Source organism: Coenobita brevimanus, chromosome 73 (assembly GCF_032717465.1).
Source record: "Coenobita brevimanus isolate Jiangsu-jjx chromosome 73, ASM3271746v2, whole genome shotgun sequence".
Classification (NCBI taxonomy): domain Eukaryota; kingdom Metazoa; phylum Arthropoda; class Malacostraca; order Decapoda; family Coenobitidae; genus Coenobita; species Coenobita brevimanus.
The window spans coordinates 33,384,627-33,403,104 of NC_137026.1; the positions used below are offsets into that span (position 1 = coordinate 33,384,627).

At 37.9% G+C, this 18,478-nt stretch overlaps 1 protein-coding gene across 1 annotated transcript in view; it reads left to right on the top strand.

Annotated features, from left to right (window-relative positions):
• The window catches only part of LOC145407519 (uncharacterized), a 280,710-nt gene that overhangs the window by 243,238 nt on the left and 18,994 nt on the right, over positions 1–18,478 (top strand). Inside the window, exons 81-99 of the mRNA XM_080278443.1 lie at positions 330–377; positions 2,398–2,526; positions 2,863–3,015; positions 3,359–3,531; positions 3,921–4,265; positions 5,777–5,944; positions 6,997–7,115; positions 11,557–11,641; positions 12,492–12,660; positions 12,976–13,085; positions 13,706–13,933; positions 14,418–14,513; positions 14,720–14,812; positions 15,083–15,204; positions 15,528–15,682; positions 16,344–16,507; positions 16,765–16,900; positions 17,276–17,399; positions 17,751–17,916. Coding sequence (XP_080134569.1) covers positions 330–377; positions 2,398–2,526; positions 2,863–3,015; positions 3,359–3,531; positions 3,921–4,265; positions 5,777–5,944; positions 6,997–7,115; positions 11,557–11,641; positions 12,492–12,660; positions 12,976–13,085; positions 13,706–13,933; positions 14,418–14,513; positions 14,720–14,812; positions 15,083–15,204; positions 15,528–15,682; positions 16,344–16,507; positions 16,765–16,900; positions 17,276–17,399; positions 17,751–17,916 — 2,783 coding nt within the window. The remainder of the gene's footprint in view (positions 1–329; positions 378–2,397; positions 2,527–2,862; positions 3,016–3,358; positions 3,532–3,920; positions 4,266–5,776; positions 5,945–6,996; positions 7,116–11,556; positions 11,642–12,491; positions 12,661–12,975; positions 13,086–13,705; positions 13,934–14,417; positions 14,514–14,719; positions 14,813–15,082; positions 15,205–15,527; positions 15,683–16,343; positions 16,508–16,764; positions 16,901–17,275; positions 17,400–17,750; positions 17,917–18,478) is intronic.

Consider the following 18,478-nt stretch of genomic DNA (forward strand, 5'->3'; position numbering starts at 1 on the left):
TCTCATCAGTGCGGTGATGTACCTTTTGATATTGTATTCTTGGTATCCCCAGACTGTCTTATTGAACTTAGAGAGACTTTCAAACTGAAGGGGTTAGATGCAGCCTTCACAAACATCTCCACAGTATGTTATGCCTATTTAGTGAAGGGGTTAATAAAGGCTGTATGTGATCTCTCCAGCTCTAAGTGTCTTTCCAAAGTTGAATAAAATCATCTAGTGTTAGCAAGAATACTGTACACAGGACATCATTGTATTGACTAGGTTAACACTATCAAGTGCAGTCACAGACTTTTTACCTCATTGTTCACAAATATTTAACACATTTCCAGAGGACGTCCAAATGAACATACAGGTTTCGCCACAGTCCCCGACGGAAGGTAAACACTTACACCAATACAAGTACTTACGCAAGACATTTTATTTAGCCATTAACACTAATCTCTTACATTGAGCCAGTTTTAGTACTGTAATTCCTCTGTTTACAAGTTTTTTTTTGGTTTAAGTATACAGTATACTAGATATATATATATATATATATATATATATATATATATATATATGCTGTATATAATTGGTGACTATGTAACTATTTTTGCTGAAGATTTATGGCAAGACCCACCACCTTCTTTTGTTGTATGTGAATGTGAATTGTGAATTTCATATGCAGTATTTGTCAGACTCTTTCATTTATCTATTGAAGATTGAAAAAAAAAAAAAACAAGAACACCATCTGAATATAGTTAAGTGTAGCAAAACCATGAAATGTGTCAGTTAATCATATACAAGTGCATTATACCATAGTCATTACCACTAGCTTAAAGTTTGCTGAAATTAAAGAAGGCAGCCAGAAAGTAAGCTTACAATAGAGTTTTTTCCTTACTGAATTGTTTGTTGATATAGATGCAGGTGAACATACAGTATTAAATGGCTCCTTTGCATGATTTTGATACAAGACAGTATTCATCTTGGCAGTCACAAAGTTTTACATTTTTACACTGTAACTTTAATTTTTGAAAGTTCCCCTCAACTACTGCTGGTACAGAATGTTAAATATCTTCATTTATCAAAGTTATTTATATATTTACCCACCCCATTTTTGTACTTTAATTGGTAACTAAACATGAATCAGTTGGAGTTATTGATGTTTAATTTTCCCCTTCCCCTTGTTTTATTATTAGTTATTTTGTACATTTTTAAAATAACCAAGCATAAAGTTCTGTTGGCAGCTAAACATCCCTTAAGAAAGATCCCTAAGACTTACAGAATGTGTAAATGACTGGTTTACAAGCTGCCATCAGCTTAGCCTAAAACAAAAACTTTGTTCAAACTTAGTTGGGCATTTTCTCGTGGGATTCAAAACCTCTGCAGTACCTCATATTTTGGACGTTTTTATTTATCTGAGGATTTATTTACAGTATTTGCTTTTTTTCTTGCATATAACACTGTAATGTTGTCATGTATTCTATTACAACTTTTCAGTACCTGTACTGACAAAGTTTGCATATGGTGTGCACAAGAGAATATTAACATGCTATATTTAGCAGTAAAATGATAAGGAAGAGGTACTAGGCAGTCTCTAAAACTCACATGAAGATGTCCAACCACAAACCTAGCAGAGCACAAAGACAAGTTAGACAAACTAATCATTTAACAAGTACAGTACTTTATACAATACTTCACTTTTATTACATGCTCATCATAACCTACACACACCAGCATAATTCACTGTTTTAACATCAGCAACTCACTCTTTACTACATGCTCTGCTTAACATACACACATCCGTTTAATACATGTAGTTAAGCTCGGCAGTTCTCTCATTACATGATCAACTTAACTCACACACACCAATTTAATTAACTTGTTTAACCCTAGCAACTTACTCTCTGTTACATCCTCAGGCTTACCCAAATGCACCATTTTAATTTATTTAAGATTACTACCACAAACCCAGCCGTTCACAAGGTACATACTAATCCACAAGTGTTCTACATTAACACGTAACATCACATCCCATAAGCCCTAGCACATGCCACAGGCTCAGTAACTCATCCTTTAAACTTCATAACATGCTCAACAAGCTTTTAAACACAGGCTCTGCATACAATTCCCATGCAACCTGATGCATTCACTAAGTCTCCTTGGCACTTCATACTCAGCATAACACAACCCATTCAGACTCACACATACAGTCGCAGTCAAAAGCTCCTTAACAAGTCTGAGGCTTTGAACTCATGAAATGAGATTTTGACCCCCTTGATAAATATTAAAAAGGTTGTGGAATGCTGCCAATTACCTCATCAGGATTTGACATTTTTAAAGTGAGTGTGGAGGAGCTTTTGATCTTGACTACCACATAATACAGTGTCAGGATCTAATTTAATGCCTTTATACCAGGTATGGAACTTGCTCCACCACTCTCAGTCAAGCCAGGAGATCAGCTATTTGCCACAGCTACTTACGTTGCTGACAGTACACAGGAGAATGCCATGCACCTGGTGGAAGGTGAACGTGTATATGTCCAAGGTAGGTAGGATGTGAAAACTTCCAAGCAGTCATTTTTATAAATCATGTGTCATCATGTAGTAAATATGAATACATTTATACCATTTTCATTCATTTTTGACAGCAGAAAAATTGGTCATGTGACCAAATGATCCATATAGGCAATAGGCATAAAGGTAAACATTCCTTTTCCTAAGACTTCTGCTGTAGGAAAAACTTATTATTTACTTTAACCTTCATGCAATCATTCAGCATTAATCTAAATATTCTACTTAAGTAGACCACTTATTAGTAATTTTTTTTGTCTACCTTAATGACCATGCAGTCAATGGCCAACTTCAGCTTTGCTTTTTTCAGAGTCAACAAACAGTGACTGGTGGTTCGTGAAGAAGCACCTGACCCTGGAGGAAGGCTACGTCCCGGCCAAGTTGCTGGCTGACGAGGTTACGTACACCCATTACGTTCAGCAGAAACTGGAAGAGAAGGCCAACAAACTCCCAGTCTTTGATAGTATGTGAAATCATCTTGTTGCACCATGATCACAGAAGCCTTTGCTTGTTGATAATCTACAGTATTACTATTTTAAGGTTGAGTCTGTTCAAAGATAGTACCGTATATAATAAACATTAGCACACTGTAAATGATTATAAACCATCATTGTTGTAAGATGCCATAACCCCAAAGCTCTTTAATAAAGCAGTGCACAGCATAGAAGTGAATCATCATCCAGTGTTTATGTTATGTTACTTTTTGGCTTTTTCAAAATACATGATGAAAAGAATAAATAAGACTGAACATTAAGACAGCGATGACAGTTATGCTTAATATAATGGTCCCTGGTACATATTTACAGAGCTGAAGAAGGGTCAGAAAGCAATGCCACCCAAGATCGTGACCAAGCTGGAACCCATTACTGTGGTGGATGGTCAGGAGGCCCAGTTTGTGTGCAAGATTCAGGGAACACCTCGACCCACTGTCACCTGGTTCAGACAGACCGCCATCATCAAACCATCAGAGGAGTTCCAGGTAGGTGTTGTAATAGTGGATCCACACTGTTACAGCTAATTTATTTATTCAGAATCTTTGAAGAAATTGTTACCCACATCTTTTCCGACATAAACTAGTCAGCTGATTTTTTTTTTTTTTTTAAATATTATTCAGGTGAATGTACCATCAGCAGCAGCCTCTACAAGTCAGCTGTTGAACAAAGTCTTCCCAATATTCTCCATGAATTTCATGATTATACCAATCTCTGTCATGATTTGCCTGCAGGTTCTCCATATCTCCTAGTCTGTCTTAACTCTAACATTTACCATCAAGGCAGGCAACATTTTTTAATTTAATCAACTAGAATTATCATTATACCTGATTGCAACTAGTTCCCATCGATCTAAGTGTAATTTTCACTTTTCCAGGTGTTCTACTCGGATGACAACACTGCCACACTGGTTGTGAAGGAAGTCTTCCCAGAAGACGCTGGACTCTTCACCTGTGTGGCCAAGAACCAGGCCGGCTACAGCACCAGCTCAGCAGAATTGATAGTTGAAGGACCCATTAGTGACCACGGCTCAGAGTCCATGATCACCTCCCGCAGAAGCCTCAGCAGGGAGTCCTCAGTGTGTGACATCATGGAAGGCATACCACCAACCTTTGCTAACAAGCCGTGCGTCAAGACCGTTGAGGAAGGCACTCAGCTGGAGATGGATGTGCGTCTGGTGGCTATTCCAGAGCCTGATATTGTCTGGAAGAAGGATGGACAGGTATGGGGAAATATTAGTGATACTGGATAGGGTTTAACTAGTCTCAAAATGGCTGACAAAAAACAGTTCATGCAGCTAAATAAAAGAAAACCAAATTAAAGGAAGTTCAGCCAATTTCGGGAAGCAGAATTATTTTATAACATTAAGCTTTCACTAGTTTTATCGTTTCGTTTTTGAAGGCTCCAACATGCTTGCATGTGTCGGCCATGGTCACCTAAAGGCGGCTCTCCATGCTGCTCGATCTCTGGCAGCTTCCTTATTTAGTCCCATCCCTGAGGTCACACTAAATGATCATGTCCCAGGTCTTTTTTGGTTTACCTCTCACTACCCTACCCCCAACATTAACACTTCTCACTTTTTGCATCCACTTATCATCTCCCATCCACTCCACATGCCCAAACCATCTCAGTCTACCTCTTCTCATCGCAACACCAATAAACTCTAGTCCCATTCTGTCTCTCAACTCTTCCATCGTAAACCAAGCCCCCTAGGCCTCCCACACAGGGACGCACTGCACATCCACTTAATCATTGCCATTTCTGTACGTGTGAGCCTGCGAATATCGTCTTCCTTTACTGGCCAGTTCTCACTACCATACAGCACAACACTCCTAACACATGCTGCATACAAGAGCCCATACCACAGAGGGAGAGCCCTCTCAGAGTCAGGAGAGGCAACAGCTCCTTGAACTTCTTCCAACCACTCCTCACTCAAATCACAGAGCTAGCTCCAGCCGCTCCTCCAGCACATAACATGTCTCTCAAACAACAAAACTCTTCCACACACTCAAGAGACTCACCAGCAAGTTCAATGCTTTCACACCTGGCAATCTCCACATGCTCTCCCTTACACACCACACACATGAAATCTGCATTAGCTCACAGTCTACCTTTAATACCACTGCATGTCTTATGCACCCACTTATCACGAACATTGCATAAGATGGAATTACTGCCCACGCCCTTGTGGCAGATCACGCATGGCCACTCCCCCTCTTCTTTGACAGTATCCCCCCCAGCCCTAGATACTATCACTTTTGTTTTATCTGCATCTACATTTATATTAAAATATATATATATATATATATATATATATATATATATATATATATATATCTATATATATCTATACTGGATAGATACAGTATATATATATATAAAAAAGTGAGTTTTACGCCAGGTACCCCTTTTTGGATAAGGGCTAAGGCGTTGCCCCTGGGTAGAGGACTTTGGTTTGGAGCGTGTAGCATTTTATGACCGGATGCCCTTCCTGATGTCTACCAATGACCCTTGGATGGATTCGATCCTCCGACCCTATGGTCAGAGCGGAGCTCTCTAACCCACTGAGCCACGGCTGATATATATATATATATATATATATATATACACACACACATACACACACACACATATACATACATACATACACACTTAAATCACTGGACTTCATTCTTTGAGGGCAGTTAATATATTTTTTGCTTTGAGTTCACCTGTCTTAATATTTTCCCTCAGGTTATCCGGGACTCTCAGAGAATCCGCATCGTGAAACAGAAGGACGTCCATGCCTACCGGTCCATCATCATCATCAAGCAAGCAAAGAAGGAGGATGAAGGGGTGTATGAAATCACCGTCAAGAACCGTGAAGGAGAGGCCAAGAACACCATTACTCTCAAAGTCACCGTAAGGACTTGGATGAGCAGTGATTTTATATGCAGTACAATACAGGTGGTCCCCAACTTACGAACAGGTTACGTTTTGAGAAATTTTATAAGTCGAATTTTTCTTAAGTCGAAAATGCATTTAATACACCTAACCGACTGCAAATCATAGCTTAGCCAGGCCTACCAAGCCTTATCAATGTGCCTTGAACACTTACAGTAGCCCACAGTTAGGCAAAATCATTAACACAAAGTGTTGAATATCTCATGTAATTTATTGAATATTGTACTGAAAGTTCACTGAAAGTACAGATTCATAAGTGCAAAAATTGTAAGTCGTTTGTTCATAAGTAGGGGACCACGTGTATATATAAACATCTATATCTACCTGTCTATCTGTCTATCTATCTATCTATCTATCTATCTATCTATCTGTTTGTGTGTCTGTCTATCTCTTTATCTATCTGTCTGTCTATTGTCTATCTATCTATCTATCTGTCTGTCTATATATATATACAGTATATATACTGTATACTCTCTCTCCCTCTCTCAAAGCATAGCTTTCATGTTCTGCTGGAAATGCTGTTTCTGACAATTACAGTATTTCTCCAAAACTACGCCAGTTTCAATAAAAGAATTCCGTGGGTAGCTGCACGATGCAGTTTCCTAGCCACAGATATACTTTTCACGGATATCTGTAAGAGTAACCAAAATTGCCACTTTGCCGCACCATGGGGGATGTCTGCACGACCCCTTGCCACAGCTCACTGGTTAAAATGCATTCATTATCTAAGTACTTCACTGAACATTAATAGAAGGGTAATACTGCAATGCCTACATTTTCATTATTACAAAAGCACTAATAAAGCCAAGTACTGCATAACATTGTTATGTATGACTGTTAACATTTAATATTGCATTAGCAATATCAAATTGGAAGATTAGTTCTGGGGTCAGTTTTCTCTAACAGGAGTATATTAAATGGATATGCATTGAGAGAGAGAACTTTAGTGTGTGTGTGTGTGTGTGTGTGTGTGTGTGTGTACAGTACACAAAACTCCCCACTTCCTGCAGGCCCCTGAAGCTCCAGTGTTTGAAGAGAAGTTCCCTGATCAGACTGTAGAATCTGAGGGCACCATCCGCCTCGTGGCCAGAATCAGAGGCATTCCTGCTCCCGACGTCACATGGAGCAGGTCAGTGTAGATGCTTACTGCTCTCACCTACCCTGTTACCCTTACCAAAATGTTCTATAGATATCAAAAGAATTCTACACAGAGCTACTAAGCTACAGAAAGCTTTATTTAAACATTCATTAAAATCTGAAAATCTGATTAGAGATTTGAGAAATCCGATGATGTATGGTCTGGAGGAATCCAACAGAATTTCCTGATTGAAACTTTATTAGACTCGGGCGCAAGCAAGTGCTCAAGAATGCCCATATTAATGTTCATTTTAGCCCAAAAAGCATACAATGAATTATGTAAAGAGCCAAAAATAATTGGCACAAGTTAGTTCAGAAGCTCCAAAGGAATCTGAGAAACTAACTTGTATTGAATTCATTAGATTTTCATTAGTACAAGAAACCAAAGGATGTTCATATTGCAGTTTGCATTGAGCCAAAACCACCACACCAAAATAATGACAGTTCCTCACACATTCAGTTATTTTAATCGAAATTTTAAGCAGCATGTAAGAGAGTCCATATCAAAATTATTTATTCCAGAGCTTGGTTACAGATTTTATGGAGCTGAAGATTTTGCTTACATCCAAGTTTATTGAAACCATCATCATTTACCATATTTTAGAGGTCAACATCACTCTCATCAAAGTTCACTAGAGTCCAAAAGGTTTGACAGATTCTACAAAGATTTAAAAATCACTTGCATTATTTTAGCAAATTATGAGTGCCCCTCTCCATGAAACAAATAACTCAAAGTCAAATGGCCATCCCTTACAGGATTACGGCATCTGGCAATAGATAGGTAGATAGATAGATGTAAAGCTAGAGGTGGCAGACATTTAAGTTTAGTTGATCCCAGAGCATCTGATGATATTTACAGAAAGTTTAAAGATTGCTGATCCAAAACCACATAAAATGTTGGCCTGTATTACATGAAGTTACCAAGGATTCTGAACAAATATGTGAAGAGTTGTATATTACTCATATTGCATTGTATTAATGTTCATTACACTCAGAAGGAATCCAACACAGCTGAAAATCACTCTGTCATTATATCTTTTATGTCATAATTATTTAGTAGACTTTTACATTATTAGTACCTGTCCAGAAAAGAGCTAAGGAACACTCATATTAGATACCCAGTATTTCATAGGTATAGTATCAACCATTAGTGAACAGTAGCAATTTTTTTTTTTCTGTAACTATGTTGAATGTCAATTCAACTCAAAACATTGAAATACAAGACCATTATACCATAGAAGCAAAATAATTCTGTAATTGTTTTAGATATGAGTACAACATGAAATATATTTGTACAAATGCATTATACTGTAGATGTCAAGTGCCTGGTAGAATTCTTTATTGAATTCCATAGAGTATTTTAGTAAAGGCCTGATGCTACCATGCAGCACAAGAGACAACAAAACTGTCTCCCTCTGCTTGTCTGCTTTCGTGTATTATTTTATGTTTAAGTGTAATTTTGGCCTTTTTGTCTTTGTTTACATTTATTTTTTGGTTCTCATTTTGTTTATTTTGAACTCTGTCAGTACAGTGAATATATATTTTTCTAGCTTAGTCATGCATCTCCAGATGATTTGATTCAACTTAGGAGAGACCTTTGAAACAGGGGGGGTTAGATGTCACCTTCATTAACTCCTTTAAATCAAGAGGTCTTTCTTAAGGTAAATAAAATAATCCAGAGATAGCAAGATGAAGCCAAAAAAATAGAGTTATTGTGTTGAATGAGTCAGCCACTTTAGGACACTGATGTCATTTTATATTTTATTCTTACCATCTCCAGAAGGTTTTATCTAGCTGCGGAGGAACATTTCTAACAGGGGACTTAATATGCAGTTTTTGTTAACCCTTTCAGTAAGAGAGTTTTTTCCTGTTTTAAATAGAATTTTCTGGAGATAGTAAGAACATACAGAAAATAAGACATTATTGTACTGAAAGTGTTTATTCTTGTCTTGAAACTTACCATGTTGATATCTTTTACATTTTATATAGACAGTAAATACAAGAAATGCTCTAGCTTGCTTTTTACATTTCAGAATACTACACAAGAGCTTCTTTTTTGCTTCATTTACTGACCTTATAAAACAAGAGAAAACATAAATCTTCATGTACTTAACCCCTTCAATACGAGAGATATTTTGAAAACTGAATAAAGTTGTTTACGGTATGTGTAACGAGTATCACTTTTGGTCATTGTACTGAAATTGATAATGGAAGTTGTCTCTTAACACCATCAGTCCAAATGGCCTTTCTTTCCCATATAAAAAATGTACCATAAGGCTGCCTCCACACCAAATGCTCAGTGGCATGGCTGGTTATGGGCAGGAGTTCTGTATTATTGTAGCATGTTGAAGTTCTTACCCACACTTGCCCATGTCCAGTGGGGCCACTTGTATACATTACAGGGATGCAAAACTCCTGCCCACACCAACCTGTGCCTGCAAGTATGTGATGTGGACATGGCCTTAGTGATAAACTGAATATTGTACAGTTACATAACAAACAAACAAACAAAAAGACATAATAGTCAGAAAGGGGTTAACTAAATTCAGTGACACATTTTTTGCTGATGATACTTAACCCTCCCCAACCACCCTTAAGTGAAATAATCTGAATTAACCCCTGCTTGTGCTGCTGCCACATCTGCCTTGCTGTTACCTCCAGGGGTGGCAAGAAACTCAAGGTGGAGAAGAATGTGGTCATGACTTTCCAGGATGAGTTGGCTGTCCTTGAAATTCAAAACGTCATGCCCAAGGAAGATTCTGGCAAATACACATGTACAGCCACCAACAAAGTTGGCAAGGCTGCCCATTCTGCCAATATTACTGTGGGTGCTGACATTGTGTAAGTATATCCGTCACTTTGCTTTTCTGCCACGGAGGGAAAAACGATTTTTTGTTATTAAGTTGATCCTGGAGAATTTGCTCTGCTACCTGCCATGCCTTATTAATGGCTGCTGCTCTTTAGTACTTTGCTTTGGCAGTATTAATAATAAAATTGGAACTCTGAAAAGTACTATAAACTTTGTGGAATCTTTTTAGCACACTAAATAAACTTATAATGTATGTGCTAGTTAGGCATTCATATTTTTAATCTGTCTTATTAATGGCCATTGTTCTACTCTAATTATGTAGTATGAGTACTTTATCTGTTTAACACTTCAAGAAAGTACTTACTAGATATGTGTTATGTAGGCAGTCATAATGTAGTAACACCTGTCCTACTGTATTAAAAGCAGCCACAAAGGAACATAGCAGAACAAAAAGTTATACCCCTTTAGTTCTGTCTTAAATAATGACATAGGGTGTTTAGTAACACAGGAACATTTAATGCATGATCTTTCTTGATTTTATTACAGGAAAATCATGCTCCAATGTTTTTATGATGTAGGTTCAGAATAATTTGTTTATTAAATTTTTTTTTTTTTATTTATGCAGAACTTAGTAACATGTTTAGTCTTTCTGATTAACTCTTTTTCTATGAGTTACCGGTGGCAATGGATGCTTAACCCTTGTAAGGTAATCTTGATTTTGTTACTATACTGTATTAGGTAACGTGGGGTCTGACAGACCCCACGAAAAAAAAAAAAAAAAAAAACTTCCATTTGAGATATTTCAAAATGCTTCAATACACAAATAATTCAACCCCTTATCTGTAAATAGGCCAGAGAAAATAAAGTTTAATCGAAAAAATATATATTTTTTTAAAGTTTATACAAAAATGGTTAAACTTTAGGTATAAAAATTTTAAAATTAAATCTTGCAAGATTGAAAAGTAATATCATGATTCCTTGGGTGGTCTGCAGTAGACCGATGTTGGGACCTTCTGTATACAAAAGGAGAAAGACAGCAAATTGAAATAAAAAAATCACAAGAGGGCTCAACTGAGGTTACATTATAGGTAATCTGGGGTCTAACAGACCCCAGTGGCTCTATAGAGCAAAATCAGAGCCAGGTACAGCTATGAACCCAGCATCCCCATGAAGAGCATCACTAGGCAGGAAGTTAATGAGACAGACAGATCTGTAGACCTCATGCTCATATTTTTTAAAATTAAATTTCGGGGACTGGGGTCTCTGAGACCCCACATTACCTATCTAGGGTTAAATTGTTGTTAAATTACTTTAATTTCTTATTCAGAATGTGATATAGTATTTTTTTTTTTATATTACTATTGAATTTGCTGTGTTCCCATGTTATGAGGGGCTTTGACTAGATTCAGCACTCATAGACAAAGACAGGGTGAAAGTTATAGCTTGGATTTTAAAGTAGTGGTGTTAAAAAGGAGCTTAGACTGAAATAGTAATGAGAGAAGGAGATTTAGGTAGGAGTGGGTATATTTTCAACCATGTAATAATAATAATGGTAATAATAATAATAATAATAATAATAATAATAATAATAACAAAAATAATAATATACTTCACAACCCTGCAGTACCTTCAAGCGAGGCCTGGAGTCTTGTGTGGTGGATGAGAACTCTGAGGTGATACTAGAGTGTCGCACCTCCAAGGAAAAGAAGGTGAGGGTTAGGAATTTCCAAGTATTTATTTTGTCTCTGTCTGTCTGTCTACTAATCTGTTTATCTCGCAGTCGATAGCCAGGTGCATTAATTTCAAAGCCACCCTGTCATCTGTAATCAGGCTAACCTCTCTCAACCTCACTCCACCCTCATTCCCTGTACCTCTCCACTCCATCCATCCAGCTCACACAACCCTCATTTATGTACCTCTCCACTCCATCCATCCAACTCACACAACCCTCATTCATGTACCTCACCATCCCTTCAGCTCATCCTCTGTGTCCAGCTACCTCTCAGAATCTCTTTACATTTGAAGGACATAGACAATTTAAATTTATGCCATAGTTTTTTTTAAGATATTGGTGGGTATTCTTTCCATAACTCAGAGCATAGACTAGATTGCCCATTCATCAAGGCCCAGTAATCCTAAAAACAAGAGAAAGAAATATGACTGTCATTCCAGTGATTATAGTACTGTGTTCTTTATACCCAAGCTTTCTCCTACCTTTTTAATTCCTTGCTTTTTGGATCCCATCTCATCCCATCCATAGGTGAAAAAAAGAGGTTGAGATGATGATGATGGTCACTTAACCTACTCCTCCCCACGTTGGTCATTATCAGCCTCTTGTGTCACAGCCCCCTAATCTGACTTAATGTTATCCTACACCACAGTCCATGCCAAAAGCAACTCGGTATTTTGTCTTTATGAATGTGGTGCAAGAACAATTCTATGATAACCGAATCTTTGTTATTCATGTCAATCAGTGAACCTAACCTGACTCATCTACAATTGTAAACCAGCCGAATCAAACCCCACACAAATAATAAATCAGTTTCTCTCTCCTTTCAGTGCAAGTGGCACAAGGGCAAGACTGAAATCAAGAGTTCAGAATCCATATTGATAGAACAAGAGGGACTTACTCACAGGCTTATCATCCATTCAGCCACAGTCAGCGATACTGGCAAATACAAGTGTACCTTCGATGACCAGTCCACTTTCTGCAACCTTACTGTCAGAGGTAGGGGGAAGATAGTGGTGGTAGTAGTAGTAGTAGTAGCAGTAGCAGCAGGAGTGGTAGTAGCAGTAGTAGTAGTGGTAGTAGTAGTAGTGCCTTTGATGACCAGTCTGCCTTTTTCAACCTTACTGTCAGAAGTAATGAGAAGAGAGTTGTAGAAATGTCATTATTATGAATGTCAGCATTGGTATCATTATTATCTTCTCCCTGTTTTAACTGAAGTCAGGCTGAAGTTTCAAGTGCTGTACTTTGGAACTTAATTCTTATTTAGTTTCATTCATTTATTACAGTATTTAAATTTATTCATATTTTTTCCAGGCCTCGATGACTTTGTTGAAAGGGTGCAGGATGTTGAAGTACAGGAGAGAGAAGAAGCTGTCCTCCAAGTTGAAGTTACCAGTGAAAAGGCGACTGTTACTTGGCATAAGGTATCTTCAGCCTCCATAGCTCCATCTCATTCTTTATAAATATCATCAGCTTACATAGTTTCATCCTGTTCTTTTGTAAGACTCCTCACTTGATTTCCATAACACTGTTGAAATACTGCCCCATTTGTGTGACAAAAAAATTTTCACTTGCAAAATATCTGCCCTCTAATCTGACTGAAAAATGTTTACTGAACCTTATTTTCCAAATACATTTGAAAATTCTTCCTTTTCATGAAACAGAAAATTTTATCCACTTGTAAAAAAGTAACTGGAGAAAAGAAAGAAAATATTCAGAAAATAAACCATTGATACAGGAAGAGCATGCATTTAGGCTTGAACTATGGAATTATTATATTACTTTAAGCTTTGTAAAATTTTCCAGTGTAGTATTCCCATGGTAACAGTGGTACCTGTATTACCCTTGCTAATTTAAGCTTTGTGGGAATTCCATCAGATACACTTCTATGTTAAGAGTGTAGTATATAATGCTGTGTATGGATTCCTTCTTAAGCTGTTGTGCAGTAGGAGTGGTGCATCATAATTAATTGGGAGAAAGTTACTGGAAAAATGTATAGGAGAATGAGCCCTGCTTACCTTCCTCTTATTCTTCTTCCACGCAGGATGGCGAGGAGATCACAGAACAGAATGAGCGTTATAAGCTCATCTCAACAGGCAAGATTCGCAAACTGGTGCTCAAACAGGCCACACTGTCCGACGAAGGAGAGTACACATGCGTATTGGGTGATCAGGAGTGCACCGCTGAGCTTACCGTTAGGGAGCTGCCAGCGGAAATTGTGAGGAAGATGAAGGACCAAGTTGTGTCAAAGGGCAACAGAGCCACGATGGAGGTGAGAGAGAGAGAGAGAGAGAGAGAGAATCAGCAGGACACAGATAGGAGGCATCTCTCTCACACACACACACACACACACACACACACACACACACACAATAACTTGCTAAATATACCAAGTAATTGTGTGTGTGTGTGTGTGTGTGTGTGTGTGTGTGTGTGTGTGTGTGTGTGTGTGTGTGTGTATGTTTGTGTGTTTAATAATATAACCTATTTTTGTTCCAAGTTTTGATGTAAAACTTCTTTTAAACTGTGTCACAAGCTGAAATACAATGCCTATCCAGTCATAAGTTTGGATGGAAATTGCTCTAAAATGCTAATTTGCCCATTTTAACATAATAGCTAAATGAATTTGTTTGTTTAATTTGCCTGTGGTGTTGTAGTGAGAGCATTGTTTAAATGTTTATTGGTGTCTCTTTCTTTTTCTGTGTTTTCTGTGAATTATTGCACACTACAACATGTTGTACTTCTGTTGTTTCCAGGTTGAGTTGACCAAGGGTGATGCTGTTATTACATGGTTCAAGGATGACAAGGAAATCAGATTCTCAGATCACTACCAACTTTCAATCGACGGCAAGGTAAGATGTGCCTCTAAGTGGTGTCTAGTAATGACCATTGGGATTTTGTGACACCTCTTCCCTAGCGAGTTTACACCTCACTATTGTCTTGTTTGTTACTGATACAAACACTATTACTGCAGGAGAAGTAAATTATAAAAAGACCTGTTACTGAATGAGCTGCAGTCAGGAATGTAGCTAATACAGTTTGTCCTCCTTCGCCACAGGTGCAAAGGCTGCTGGTGTACAACTGCCAGCTTGAGGATAGCGGTACCTACAGGGCTGTGGTGGGACGCAGCGAGTGTTCTGCCACGCTGAGGGTAAGTGTTGCAGCCATTCTTCCTTGTTTAGGAGCCTTCATCTACCATATGTCTCCCGTACCTTACTTTTGCGTGTGAGAGAGAGAGAGAATGACTTAAAATAAGTGTAGTACAGTATAGTGCTGTATCTTAAAGTGGTGTAGCAGATGGTATGCAATTTTAAAAAGTCAGTTTTCATGTATTTTCTATTTATTTATTTATTTATTTATTTATTTATTTACAGTGAGTATATGTGGGGGATATAAATGAGATGTGATTTACCATTTGTAGGTTGAGCTGCAGGAGGAGGGAGACTTCTCCAAGAAACTGCCAGCTCAGATGGATGTCAACTACAAGGCAGATGCCACTTTCATTGTCGAGATCACCAAGGACTATGAAGTCAAGTGGCTAAGGTAACAAAAGACACATATTTGATGTCAATAGAAAATATTGGTGTGTAAATTTTGATGTTAAAATTTTGCTGCAAGTTGTCTCATTTCTACTGTTGTAAGTCACATCAAAATGTGAAAGATAAAGTATAGCTGCATAGATAAATTGTGTTTATTTTGAGGATGTTATTCATTTGTTTGAGGATCCTTTGCTTCTTTAATGAAGGCTTTAATAATGAATGAATGGACATGTGACCCATTTCATGGAGCATTTTCTTGGCAGTCTTTCTTCTTTGCTATCCTACTCCTATATCTGGATCCTAATGATGATGATGATACTCAAACAGGAACGGTGAGGAGGTGAAATCTTCTGAACGTTACATCATCAAGAAGGAGAGCATGAAGAGAATACTGATTGTGAAGTCTGTCACCCAGGATGATGCCGTTGAATATTCCTGTGTCCTTGCCAACCTCAAGACCACCTGCAAGCTTAATGTTGTCAGTAAGTGTCATTAGTATTACATGAGATGGTCGATATATAACACTCCTCTTCCATTCTGCTGGGCACTTTTTCATGTGTTTGCAGAGAGGCTCAGTCAGGTGCAGTCAATATGTGTTCTGCATCACTGTTTCATTTCCTACTCCCACACACTTGCCCACACCAGCAGACTGAGCTGTCCCCACAACATGAAGGATACCACCAAGTGAGGTTCTTGTAGAGCACTTTACAAACCACCCTGTATAATAGCTAAAATCTCATGATGGTTGTGTAATTGTACTGTATGTTTGTTTTCAGTGGTATAGCAAAACTTCTTAAGCTTTTGTTTTGTGGAGAGAAATCTTACTTAGGGTTTTGTTTAGCTGAGAGATATCTTACTGAAGTTTCTGTTTAGCTGACATGTACCCTAGCTGTCAGTGAGCTAAAAATTAATTCTCTTCTCAGTGTTACAGATTCCAGATAATTGCATTCAATTGAGAGAAATTACAGTAGGCAATGGGTTAGAAAATATTTCAATAATCCACTCAGCTATTTTGGACATGCCTAGATATACAGTTTTCAGTTTCAGTCAGTTTTATTTAGCTAAGCCAAATTCTACATTATAGAGGGTTAATAGCACAAGTTGTAACTTAAATGTTTTGCAATATAAATGTTCTGTCCACAGTTATGCAAACTGCACCCAAGATTGACAAAGAACACCAGAAGATGGAAGTTGTGATGAAGAAGGGCAAGAATGCTGTCATCAAGGTGCCCTACACAGGAACACCCATACCCAATGTCATCTGGTACCACAAGGGTCAAATTCTCAATACTGACAACACTAAGAAGGTAAGTCCAGCTGTATGAACTGTGTTTGATCTCTTTTAAAACTGTGACATCTTTCCTATTTCAGATCAAGTTACTTAGGTGAGGAAAGACCTTTAATTATATTGAAGGAATTAAACAACTTTCATTAATCTTGTTTCAGTTTATTTTTGCTGACTTCAGATGATAATATCACTCATTTAATGACCTGAACCATTGATCTGCTCAGTCTGTATTCCTCACTAAATTTTCACCTTCATATATACCATTCTCCCTTACAGTACTTGCCAAGCATCACTGAGAATGAAGCCTCCATCACAGTCAAGACAGTTGAGAACATCGACTGTGGGGAGTATCGCCTGAAGCTGAGCAATGATTGTGGTGCTGCCTATGCTGACATCACAATCAAGCTTCTTGGTAAGTTATCTTAGTTTCATTTTTTTTTTTTTTTTTTTTTTTTTTTGAATTATTGTTGCCTTCCTAATACTTTCCTGGTGACATTTCCAGAGGAGTGACTGACTGGCCACCCCTGAATTATGCTTGGTCACACAAAATGTGTATGGGAACACCCCTGAACCCCATGTGCCACCCCATGAGTAGGCTGGGTCACCCCTTGGTGACCCTGTTTTAGAAAACTGTTGCTGTGCCCCTGCATTATCTTTCCATTTAACTTGGCAGCAAGACCCAGAATATTTGTGAGGTTCTTTCCATATCGGTCTTGCTTAAACTGTGAAAAAGATCAAGGTGCTGAAGATGAAGAAAAATTATTAATTAATTGCTTTTTCTCCACAGACAAACCATCCCAGCCAGGCACTCCTGAGCCTATGAAGGTGACTAATGACAATGTGACTATCCGCTGGAACGAGCCTCAGGAAGATGGCGGTCGTGTCATCATCAACTATATTATTGAGTTCAAGTGAGTAATGTGTGTTAACATCTTATTAGTTTTAAGGATCAAGAGGGGTGCCATGTCATTTTCTTCTCCTCTTACTCCCCCTCCACTTGCTCATTTTCTTCATCTTTTATCCAGAGCAAGGGACAGTCTTCTGTGATGTGTACAGCATATTGGAATGATAAATGTAGAGAAGTTTTATGGATGGCTATTTGATAAATTGTTCATATTTAAAGTTAGTACCAATACATCTTCATACTTTTTGGAATGACTTTACATCACTTACATCAGTGCTTCTTACTGTTTTGGGCTTCACATGAATAGGTGTTTTGTTTTTTCCCTGATTGAAGTACTAATGAACTCTTTCTTCATCAGGAGCAAGAAGGAGGAGAAGTGGATAGTCTTCAACAAAACAGAAAAGATTACCCAGACTACGACAACTGTGACCAAACTGACAAAGAATGAGGAGTACTGCTTCAGAGTGGCTGCTGTAAATGAAATTGGCACCTCTGAAGTGTCCAGTACTTCCAAATATGTAAAAGTGAGTTAGAGTATCATTTTTGGTTGTTACTCTTTATTTGTAAAGTGTTTAGATTCATTTTATGCATCATTGATCTTGCTGCCTAACAGTTAAGGTAGTAAAGGAAGTAGAAACAGTCTCCATTAACATCTTCAGTACCTAGATATTATATTATGTTCCATACATTCTGCTGCCAGACAGTTTTATTAAGCTCAAGAGAGAGCTGTAACTGCAAATGGTTTAGAACTAGCATACATTCTTCCTCTAGTACTCATACAGCTTGTACATTTCAGCACAGCTCATATGTTTCATACTAACTGCTTCCAGAGAGTGAAAATGTTGATGATGACTGTTTTCGTTTGCAAATCACACTGTATGTCAGGATGTTGAAGAGGATGATGACTTCATTTTCAAATCACACAGTGGGTTAGGATGATAATAAGTAATGATGATGACAACTAGTTTTTTTTTGCAAATTGTTCTGGGAGTTAGAATGATGACAGCATTGATAACGATGATGATGTTGACCATGATATTCAGAAGCAGTTCACCTGTACTTTTTGTACTAGGTGTGTGGGTTAAG